Raw genomic sequence first — 12,103 nt, forward strand, 5'->3', positions numbered from 1 at the left:
AGCTTGGAGTTTTGCCTTGCAGGAATTCTGGATTCCTAATTCTGTAGCTGCAATGTGCAGTTTTCATTGGAGCAGTTGATTCGGCCTGTGCTGCTGAAGGAGCAGGTTGTCAAGGGGCGAGAGCTACTAAGATGATTTGACTTACCATGAAGGTAATGGTTAATGTATTTCTGGGCCTGCTGGTCTGCTGCTTACAGAAAAGCGTTTGAAAACTGGGTGGTGAAGGAGAAACCTGGAAAGTAAAATGTTAAGATTAGCTGGCTGTGCAAACAGTCTTGGTGATAACCTTGCATGAAAATATTGGGTTAAAGTTTTGAAAATCACATTATTGGAAATGCTAACTGCAATGCACGCACATAGGCTGTACAAGAAATGTTAATTTCCCTACTCTTGTTTTACAGCTTAAAAAACCACTTGACGCAATTGAGGACTGTACCAATGCCATAAAACTGGATGACACTTACCTGAAGCCATACTTAAGAAGGGCACAAAGGTGAGGAGCTTGCCTCATTTCTATTGGAAAGCGAAAACTTGGTGATCATTGGGAATGTATCTGTAAGCGCAAGATTGCAGTAGCAGAAACCCACATGGGGTGTGCAATCTCACTCCTATGCCCGCATTGTGGCCATTCAAACAGCAGATGGAAGTACTTTTCAAATATTACCAAACTCAGTCTAGTTTGCATTCTTAAAAGTGCCTTGAAGATTATGGTCAATTTTGTTTGTGCCATTTTCAATTATGCTTGTTCTTTTTAGTGTGGTAGGGACCTGAACACTCTTAGTTTTGAATCCGAAACAAACATTGCCCCCACACCCTGTTAGGGGAGTTTTCCTAATGTCCTACTGGTAGTAAGACTTTAGTAAGCTATCCCAGTGGTTTGTAGATCTCCAACTCCAACAGAGGCGGCTCCAGGAAGTGTCACAAGGTGTCCGCAGGGGAAGCCAAGGAAGCCACCTGACACCGACAAAACCGTAAGTGTTGGCCTGGGTGGGGGGTAGAGCAATAACTCTACTCCAAAAGCTCCTGCCACTCTAACCTACATTTCAATGGCCCACAGTATAACGTCAACTAATGATTGCTAGCACACGCCACACTTAGATGGAATCTCTAATAACCTCTCTATGAAAATTGAATCTAGAACTGTTCCCATTCGCATTTAGAAGTACGCCTTATAGCCTCTCTGAGAAAGTTGAATTAGAATTGTTCCCACTCACATTCTGAAGCACCCCCAATAGCCTCCCTGAGAAAGTTGAATTTAGAATTGTCCCCACCTGCATTAGAATTGTTCCCACCTGCATTTTGAAGTGTACCCAATTGCATTTAGAAGCTGCACCCAAAAGCCTCTGTGAAAGCTGAATTTAGAACTGTTCCCACTTGCATTTAGAAATGTACCCAGTTGCCCCTGAAAGTTGCGCCGGATAGCCTCTCTGAGAAAGTTGAATTAGAATTGTTCCCACAAACATTCTGAAGCATTCCCAATAGCCTCCCTGAGAAAGTTGAATTTAGAATTGTCCCCACCTGCTTTAGAATCGTACCCAATTGCATTTAGAAGCTGCGCCCAATAGCCTCTCGGCGAAAGTTGAATTTAGATATGTTCCCACCTGCATTAGAAATGTTCCCACCTGCATTAGAAATGTTCCCACCTGCATTAGAAATGTTCCCACCTGCATTAGAAATGTTCCCACCTGCATTTAGAAGTGTACCCAATTGCATTTAGAAGTTGCGCCGGATAGCCTCTCTGTGAAAGTTGAATTTAGAACTGTTCCCTCTTGCATTTAGAAGTGTACCCAGTTGCACCTGAATGTTGCACCCAATAGCCTCTCTGTGAAAGTTGATTTTAGAAATGTTCCCACCTGCATTAGAAGTATACCCAATTGCATTTAGAAGTTGCGCCGGATAGCCTCTGAGAAAGTTGAATTAGAATTGTTCCCACTCACATTCTGAAGCATCCCCAATAGCCTCCCTGAGAAAGTTGAATTTAGAATTGTTCCCACCTGCATTCTAGAACTGTACCCTGCACCCTCTCTGAGAAAGTTGAATTTAGAATTGTTCCCACCAACATTTAGAAGAGTACCCAATTGCATTTAAAAATTGCACCCAATAGCCTCTCTGAGAAAGTTGAATTTAGGACTGTTCCCACCTGCATTTAGAAGTATACCCAACTACATTTGAAGTTGTGCCCATTAGCCTCTCTGAAAAGTTGCTCAACTCAGTAGTATACCCAACTGCATTTAGAAAGTGTACCCAATTGCATTTAGAACCGTACCAAGTTGTACTTAGAAGTATACCCAATTGCTTAGAAGCACCAATTAGTCCTTGACTAGTTGACCCCAGAAGTGTACCTATAAGTGTGAGTCACCGACCCTAGAACCACAATCAGAAATCCCTCCTAAATCAACCCAAAGCTCACACCAATCATGAGCGCACCAACTCCACCAGTGCCCGTCAAACGACTCCCATGGACCCCCTCCACTCTCCGATCTGCCCTCCTTCCCCCCCACCCCTCCCAAGAAAACCCACCATCCTCCACAATCCCTGCCAGCACCCTCACCAAACACCAAGCCAGGGGGGCACGATGGCGTGCCACCCACCCCAAGACCACTCATCTCCTGAACCCCACTGCCGACCCGTTAGCACTGCCCATGCCCGCTCCCCCCACTACCACACACCACCCTGCAGTCACCCACCCCCCGCCTTGCCATCATACCCCTGCCACCTTCCCCCCCCGACTGCACCCTTTCCCCTCCCTAAAAACTGTGCGCCTAGCCCTAGCGAGAACCGAAGCTGCCTCAGTCTCCCCCTCTGACCCCCCTACCCTCTCTCTCACACCAATCGCAGCAAAGAAACTAAAGAGGAAGCGTTCCTGGTCCCCCTCAACCTCTCTGCTCTCCTCGCCTCCCTTGTCTCGACCCACCACCTCTCTCCCCAATCTCCCCCCTCCCCGTGGCCTCTCCCTTCCTGAAACCCCTCTCCCTCGATTTCTCCGCAACCGAAACTCCCAACCGCCCTCCCCCGTCCTCAAATCCCCCTCCCCAAACCCGATCATCCCACAACACACATCCACCCAACCCCGCCATAAACCAGCAAAACTCCCGGCCCGCCCTCTTTTCCCTAGCATCACCAACCCTACCCCTCTCCCTCCACTCTCTCCCCCCCTCCGCCCAATCCCGCTCCAGCACCAAAACCAACCTTCCCTGTCGATGTGAACTGTATCCTATTTAACGCCCGCTCTGTAGCAAAAAACAGACACTGCATCTTTGGCCTTCTCACCTCCGTCAAACCAGACCTAGTTTTCATCACCGAAACCTGGTTCTCTGATGACTTCAGCCCAATCTCAAATGAAGCCTTTCCGCCCAACTACTGCCTCATCCCACTGAACCGTCCGTCCAGAGGAGGGGGGGGTAGCATTTGTCTTCAAATCTCTCTTCCGCGCCTCAATCATGGACAACCAACCCTCCATTCCATCCTGCAAATCCCTCCTCGTTAAACTATCCCTCTCCCCGTCGCTCTCACACACCTTCCTAATAATCTACAGGCCCCCTGGCTACGATAGACATTTCGCAAACAACCTTTGCGACTCTATTGCCACCCTCCAAATAAACCATCCCAACCTCACCCTTCTCGGAGACTTCAACATATGGCTCGACATCCCCACCAATCCTATGACACACGCCCTAATTGACGGTCTAGATGCAATTAATCTCCAACCCCACATAAACGGACCGACTCATTTTAAAGGACACACTCTCGACGCCATCTTTAGCTCCAACAACCAGATTCGGTTAAAGCCCCCCACTCCTATCATCTGGTCCGACCACTTCATTCTCTCGTTTGCCATCCCCGCACCCGGCCGCCTACCCGTACCCGCATCTGAACCTCCTAACCTACGAAAATGCTGGAAAAAACTAATAATCACCCCGGACCTAGCCGAGGCACTCCTCCAGTCTCCTCCACCTACCTGCCACCCTAACGACCAACTAACACCTGAGGCCTTTGACTCATGGCTCAACACATCTCTGATGCGACTCACCCCTCTATGCAAACCATCAACCCGCCGTGGCCCGTTCCCCAGATGGTTCACTCCTGAGCTGAAGACCAGTAAACGACACTACAAATACCTAGAACGCAATTGGCAAAAAGAGAAAACCCTCGAGAGCAGGACCACCTTGGCCCGACACTTGTACCGTTACAAGGCTGAAATCCGGAAAGCTAAAAAAGCCCACTACAACACCCGAATCCTAAACTGCAAAAACCCAAGCAAAGAACTCCACAAAATCATCTCCGAATTCACCAACCCAACTTGTAATACAACCGTCCCGACCCCGTCACAATCGCTGTGTGACTCACTCTCCCTCCACTTTTACACCACAGCTATTGAAAGGACAAAAACTCTAAACACCAAACTGGCTCTCATACAACCATTTAACAATCCCCCTCCCATACCTGCCAGCCCGTCAAATGCAACCTCTACTCAACCAACGTTCGAATCCTTTAGTCCAATATCACCAGAACAATTTCTCAAACTTCTATCTGCCCGCAAACCATCTGGATCCCCTCTGGACCCCTATTTTTCCCGAAGCATTCAAAATGGTACATGTCAAACCTCTAATTAAAAAACCCTCGCTCGACTCTCTCGAGCCCAAAAACTACCGCCCAATCTCAAACACCAGATTCCTTGCCAAACTCATTGACCGAACCGCCTACTCCCAATTAAGCGCCTTTTATCGAAGCCAACAATCTCCTTGACCCCCGCCCAATCAGGTTTCAACTCTGCACGGAACCGAAACAACCATAACCTCGATCTGGGACGACCTTAAAATGACAGAAGACTCCGCAGGATGTGCCGCTCTAATCCTTCTCGACCTATCCGCTGCCTTTGACATGATCAATCACTCAATCCTCCTAGACCGCCTCCACTCCCTAGGAATTCGTGGAACCGCTCTTAAATGGATAGCTTCATTCCTCAAAGACAGGCACCAAATAACACTCTCCAGCTTTACCTCCCAAGCTCGACCAGTCGACACGGGAGTCCCTCAAGGAGCATGTCTATCCGCCCTCCTGTTCAACCTCTACCTGACCACCCTCCCACCAATAATTCGTTCACACAACATCCTATGTTACAGCTACGCCGACGACGCTCAACTAATTCTAAAATTCCTGAACTCGAAACCCAACTCCCGACCTGGCATCCTGCCTTGTAAACAGAGTGCTGGATGAGCCAAAGCCACCTCTTGTTAAACCCCTCCAAAACAGAAATCATGGTTTGCGGCAACTCCAACCTTCTTCCACACCCACTACCCTGGCCACCCGCCATGGGCAACTCACCTACACCCTCCAAAACAGTACAAAATCTTGGATGCACCCTAGACTCCGACCTAACACTCTCGCGCCAAGTCAACAATGTCTCAAAGTCCTGCCACTACCACCTTAAAAACCTTAGGCGCGTCTTTCCATACCTCTCATTTCCCAACAGAGTCTCCGCTGTCCAATCAATCGTTATATCCTGACTGGACTACGGAAACCCCCTATACCTCGGAATCCATGCCTACCAACTGAATAAACTCCAAAGAGCACAAAACGCGGCGGCCAAAATGCTACTTGCGCTCAATCCAAGAGACAACATATCCCCAGCCCTTAAAACACTGCACTGGCTTCCAGTAGCCCGTAGGGTAGCTTTCAAAACCGTATGCCTCTCCCATCGAGCACTGCATAAAACTGGACCGCAATATCTTCAAGACAAACTAATACCTTATCATCCCACTCGCACACTAAGATCTAGCTCAGCCGGCCTCCTAGTAATTCTCAAGACAAACTCAGTCAGGCTAGGCGGATCATCATTCTCTGCCCCCCACATCCGCCTAACTGAGGACATAACGTCCTTCCGCAAACTACTGAAAACCTGGCTTTTCCCATAAAACCAATCTAGCATCATCACAATAATACCGACCCATCAAACTACATGAAGCGAGAAATGACAGCTAAATAAACTGGAATGTAAACTAGAAACACAAAACGGGCCTAAACGAGTAAAGTAGATCAAAACAGTGAAACAGAAAATAGGAATAAATCATTGAGAAACTTGGAGATCTGAACCGATGAAAGGGACATAATGAATGAGAAGGGAATACAGTGATTGACATAAATGAAAGTTAGAATGGATGAAGCGTACAGAACAGACAAATACACTAAACGGAAACGTGCGGTTAAGACTGGAGAGCGGATGAGTTGTGGAGAGCGGATGAGTTGTGGAGAGTGGTCGAGCGTGGGGACCAGAAGAGAACTGAAGAGCGTGGAGAGCGGATGAGTTGTGGAGAGCGGTCGAGCGTGGGGACCAGAAGAGAGCTGAGGAGCGTGGAGAGCGGATGAGCGTGGGGACCAGAAGAGAGCTGAGGAGCGTGGAGAAGGGACGAGTGTGGAGAGCAGATTAGTGCAAAGCGGATGAATAAGGAGAGCGAAAAAGTAAATGTGTAGCGTGGATGGGCATATGGAACAGATGTGTATATGGAACGAACCAGTGTCGGATGCGGATGTGTATATGGAGCAGACGATTGGGTGAAGCGGGTAAATGTGTGGTGCGGACGAGTGTGCCTAACAGATGAATCCATGGAGCTGACAAAAAACAGAGCATATGAGTGTATGGAATGGATGAACAGACAGAGCAGACAAGTAGTTGGCTTTTCCGATGAGTGGATGGACCGGACGACCATTGTGGACTGAACAAGTGCCCTATCTGGAGCCCGTATCCAGACTAGACGAGTGTGCGGGGACTGGACGAGTGTGCGGGGACTGGACGAGGGTGTGCGGACTGGACGATGATAATGACTGACGAATCTGTGAAGCGGATGAGTATGAGGAACGTACGAATATGTGCAACGGACGATACCTAATATGCTTTGGAATGATGGAAACACTTGAAAACATACATCATACCACACCCCACGCTTACTCTCCTCCTTACACCAACACTCATCTAGAACACAGAGATACTATGACACCATTCGGTATAACTGTTCTCATATCTACATCTCCCGCTTACTCCACATCACTCTGTAATCATTGCTGGTTGCACCCCCCCCAGCCAGGCGTTCTCCTCATGCCTAACGCAGCCACACTCGTTCTGGGTAAAACCGACCAGAGCGAACACATACTCCTGACCTCTCAACCACTACACCTACAGCTAAGAAGCAGCTACCACTCGATTTCCGCACCAGCTGCACACATACCTGGTGCGCACACGCACTTTTGGACTCCCTCTACTCTCTCTACTGACCTGAACTTCGGTTCCCAAGGGCGTTCAACCTACCAGCGCCTTCAGACCATACCAATGGTGTATAAGGCGCTATATAAATGCAAAATAACATAACATATATGTACTAACTCGGGACCTTGGTAGAGCAGTCAGGCTTATCTTAAGAGGAAGATGTGAGCTTGCAGGTAATTACACTGAACTGAAGCAGTGTTGTTGGAAGTGTTGCATATTGCCCCCTTCTAAAGAAGGTTTATTTTAAAACTGTTTAATTATTTTATCAAGAAACCTGGAGTATAAGTGTTATTTGACTACCTGCCACTATGAATCTGTTACAAACCTAAAGCTCACATTGACCCCTCTTGAGTTAAGCCTGGCTGCTCAGTCACTCTAACAACTTCTGTAGTACAGGCCTATGCTAAAGGTTGGGTTACCCATTGCCAAGAGGACTAGGCTGGTGTAGTCTCCCACAGGGTTATTACATGCAATCTTGCCTAACAAAGCCCCACCTTTAATACAGTTCCAGCACACACTCCTCTGCAATCTATCTCAGCATTTTACAGAAAGGGGTGTTTGGCTGTCCAAACAGGACAGCCAGACCCCCTGTCGGAGCTGGTCCTATTCAGGCACTCTGGCAGACAAGACAGGTGGGTGGAAGACTCCCCCCACTTCCTGCATGCCCAGGCACTCTGGAACCTAGGCAGGGATACCCAAGGGATCCCGCCAAAGGCAAAACACGCACTGACCTCCCACTCCCAGAATGGTAGAAGGGCTAACAAAGAACAACCATGCTACTAATGGCGATAAAGGAGAGCGGCCCCAAGTTGGTACTTCGGTGCCCCCATTGCGCACTACTGAGGCTATGGACATAGCCTGCGGTATACAAAATGACACAAAAGTTGGTAGAACATGTCCAATGCCATTAGCTAAAACTAGGTTGTCCATGTTATTTAAAAAGTCTCGGCAGTAGAGAGAAGGGGGATGCTAAGTATCGCTTTGGCACTCCACTGAAGGTGGTGTGTGCCAATCTCTCAGATTATAGAGTGTTGGGAGAGATACTAAGTATCTCTCTATCCTCCTTAAGAACTGTAGTTACTTGAGGATATAGAAAAAGAATCTTAAAGGAGGACCCTAAGTGTCCGCAGCAAAAGTGCCCATAAGGAGCTGTGTGCTGCAGTAGTAAAACGACAGATGCCTTTAAGAGCTATGTAGCATACAGACTCCATAGTACAGGTAGAATTCAAAGAAGAGAAGAGTTCCAATAGACGGAGCCCACAAGAATGAATGAGTGGACAAAGGCTCCACTCATTCAGGATTTAAAGAAAAAGGTCCAGAAGTCGAGCAAAAAAAGCTAGGGGTCTCACTAGGAGAGGGAATGAAGTATAACAATGATAAATCTCACGGACACACCCCTTTACAGATTTCATGTAAATGCGCTGAGACGTGCCTAAGTAGCCATTGCAGATGCCGGGTTTTATTTTAATTACCCTATTAAATTACACTTCCTTTAAGTTGTATTTTACGGTTTATCGAATTGGTAAATGAAAATGAACAGATTTCTGTGAAACAAATTTATTTTTACTGGGAAATGTGTAATTGTTTTGAGTGGATGCAGCCCACCTTGTGCAAACGTTGGCTACTTATGGAGCAAGTACTGGCGGGGCGGCACATCTGGAATAAGTCCTGGTTACTTAAACAAGATGGTACTAAAAATGTGTTAACCTCATTACTAGGACTATGCAGTCATTGGGTGGCAGGAGCTCAAATCATTTCCATCCACATTCACGCCTTCCGTGAATAGCCCTTTACCTCCTGGGCTTGACAGCAATAGGTTCCAAAGATTGACTAAGAGAAGGTGGTACAAACTTGGCTAGCTTTTCATGAATGGAGAAGTTGGTGGTTTTTATTTGGGATGTTGCGCCTCATATGTTGTTTTGCATTTATATAGCGCCTTATGTACCATTGGTATGGTCTCAAGGCGCTGGTAGGTTGAACGCCCTCGGGAACCGAAGTTCAAGTTAGTAGAGAGTCATAAGGTGTGTGTGCGCACCGGATATGTGTGCAGCAGGTGTGGCATTTGTGTGATAGCTGCTTATTAGCAGTAGGTGTGGTGGTTGGGAGTGTTTGTGTTCTGGCAGGTTGTTATCCAGACAGATTTTGGCTTCTTTCGGCCTGAGGAGAATGCCTAGGCTGGAGGGTGCGTAACCAGCAGTGTTTAGTTAGGATGATGGGCAGTTTGAGACAAGTGTTGGTATGAGAACAGCTATACCGAATGGTGTCATAGTATCGCTGTGTTCGAGTTGAGTGGTGGTGTAATGGAGAGAGTAAGCATGGAGATGGAACATGGTACTCCATGCGCTCCGACCACTCCATGCACTCCGACCGTTTTATGCACTCCGACCGTTTTATGCGTTTCAGTTACATCCTCATACGTCACCCTGTCCCATCCTCATACGTCACCCTGTCCCATCCTCATACGTCACCCTGTCCCATCCTCATACGTCACCCTGTCCCATCCTCATACGTCACCCTGTCCCATCCTCATACGTCACCCTGTCCCATCCTCATACGTCACCCTGTCCGATCCTCATACGTCACCCTGTCCGATCCTCATACGTCACCCTGTCCGATCCTCATACGTCACCCTGTCCGATCCTCATACGTCACCCTGTCCGATCCTCATACGTCACCCTGTCCGATCCTCATACGTCACCCTGTCCGATCCTCATACGTCACCCTGTCCGATCCTCATACGTCACCCTGTCCGATCCTCATACGTCACCCTGTCCCATCCTCATACGTCACCCTGTCCCATCCTCATACGTCACCCTGTCCCATCCTCATACGTCACCCTGTCCCATCCTCATACTGTACCACAGGGTGGGATTGTTCATTGCTTCTACCTACAACTATATCACAGTTTCTATTTAGATTTTCAGAGTGCAACCTGACCAGAGATATGCTAGTATGCCGACTTACTAAATGCAATTACACTGCGGATATGCTATTAGGCAGACTTTCTATTTGGAACTAAACCACGGATATGCTATTGGGCGGACTTTCTAAATGCAATTATACTACAGATATGCTACTAGGTGGACTTTCTAAATGCAACCACACCACAGATGTGCTGTTAGGCAGACTTTTTAAATGTAGACTACACCACGGATATGCTATTAGGTGGACTTTCTGAATGCAATTATACAGATATGCTATCAGGCGGACTTTCTAAATGCAATTATACCACAGATATGCTATCAGGCGGACTTTCTAAATGCAATTATACCACAGATATGCTATTAGGGACAGTTTTTGGAAATGCAACCACACCACAGCTGTGTTAGGCGGACTTTCTAAATGTAGACTACACCACGGATATGCTATTGGGTGGACTTTCTAAATGTAATTATGCTAACAGATATGCTGTTAGGGACACATCTAAATGTGGACTGCACCACAGATAAGTTGTTAGGGGAACTTTCTAAATGCAATTATACCACAGATATGCTATTAGGGACAGTTTTTAAATGCAACCACACCACAGATAAGCTATTAGGGGGACTCTATAAATTTATACTACACCACAGATATGCTATTAGGCGGATTTTTCTAAATGCAATCATACCACGGATGGACAATGTAGTTTCTAGGGGAGGAGTGGTAGGGTAGTATGGCGTGAAGTAATTGCTTCAGTCCCCGCCATTGCCACACTTATTGTTGGCTTCTTGCTTCTCCTGCTGATACCTACAGATATGATCTGGACCTGTCATATTGGAGCCGTCCTTTGCCTTTGGGGGCCTTAGCCGATGGGGCTGCCCGGGCAGAGGGCTTCCCTGGGAGGGTCGTTAATGGCCAAGATAGGATGGTTCAGGGACCAATCGGAGCACCGGGGGGAGGGGGGTCGGGAGGCGGGAGGTGGAGGGACAAGGAAGCAGGGAGCGAGCAAGGACAGGGAAGCAAAATCAGTGGGTATTGGGGCTAAGGATAGCGGATGGCTTTTTAGAAATACACCAAAATTGCGGCCTGCAAGTTCGAGAAACACTCACCGTATGGGTTTTCTATTGAAATGGGGCCTTAGGAGATGGAACAGCACACTAGGGACGATACACGTGGCCTGCTGGCCAATCGGAGCACAGGGGGGCGGGAGGGGGAAGGTGGAGCGACCAGGAAGCGGGGAGCGAGCAAGGGCTGGGAAGCAAAATCGGGGGGTATTGGGGTTAAGGATAGCGGATGGCTTTTAAAAATACACCAAAGTGGCCTGCAAGTTCGAGAAACACTCACCGTATGGGTTCTCTATTGAAAAATATACACCGAAGTGTTGCTTTACAGTACAGATACGAAATAATGGCATATGAGGGCCACAAAGCTTGTAGGTGGTGTTTGGTTGCTGGCCCACCTATTGACTGGCCGTGGCCATGCCAATCCCTATGGCCATTCCCACCCACCCCATGGTAATTCTTTGACCTTGCTTTGGTCAAGCCTTAACATCAAACATTGCACCAGCATTTGCAAAGCCGCAAGTTTTGGCTTGTGTTCAAGTATGTCATTTTCCAGGCACTGCAATTGGATGCCAAGGTAGTCGCACCATTTTGCACCTGCCAGCATCAATTTTGTATTGCGCATTTGTTAGGCACCTATACAACAAAATAGTGTTTCCAGGCGCCACAAGGCAAGTGGTGAGGGAACAAGGGGAGTAAATAATAATGGAAAAGACAGTAAATATACAATCATGGTCCTACTAGGCCTTGTGACATTCGGACGTGCAAATTCAGTTAAGAGAAGTGCAGGAGATGAGAGAGGGAGGAGCAGGCATGGGTAAGTGCTGCTAGAGCCCAGGAGGGAAGTGACAAGAGGTGC

At 47.7% G+C, this 12,103-nt stretch overlaps 1 protein-coding gene across 3 annotated transcripts in view; it reads left to right on the forward strand.

Moving 5' to 3' along the window:
* The window catches only part of DNAJC7 (DnaJ heat shock protein family (Hsp40) member C7), an 838,484-nt gene that overhangs the window by 420,780 nt on the left and 405,601 nt on the right, over positions 1–12,103 (forward strand). For all 3 annotated transcript variants that reach the window (XM_069634491.1, XM_069634489.1, XM_069634490.1), the window contains one exon: positions 402–493. In XM_069634491.1, coding sequence (XP_069490592.1) covers positions 402–493 — 92 coding nt within the window. The remainder of the gene's footprint in view (positions 1–401; positions 494–12,103) is intronic.

Source organism: Ambystoma mexicanum, chromosome 13 (assembly GCF_040938575.1).
Source record: "Ambystoma mexicanum isolate Mex_15411 chromosome 13, UKY_AmexF1_1, whole genome shotgun sequence".
Classification (NCBI taxonomy): Eukaryota; Metazoa; Chordata; class Amphibia; order Caudata; family Ambystomatidae; genus Ambystoma; species Ambystoma mexicanum.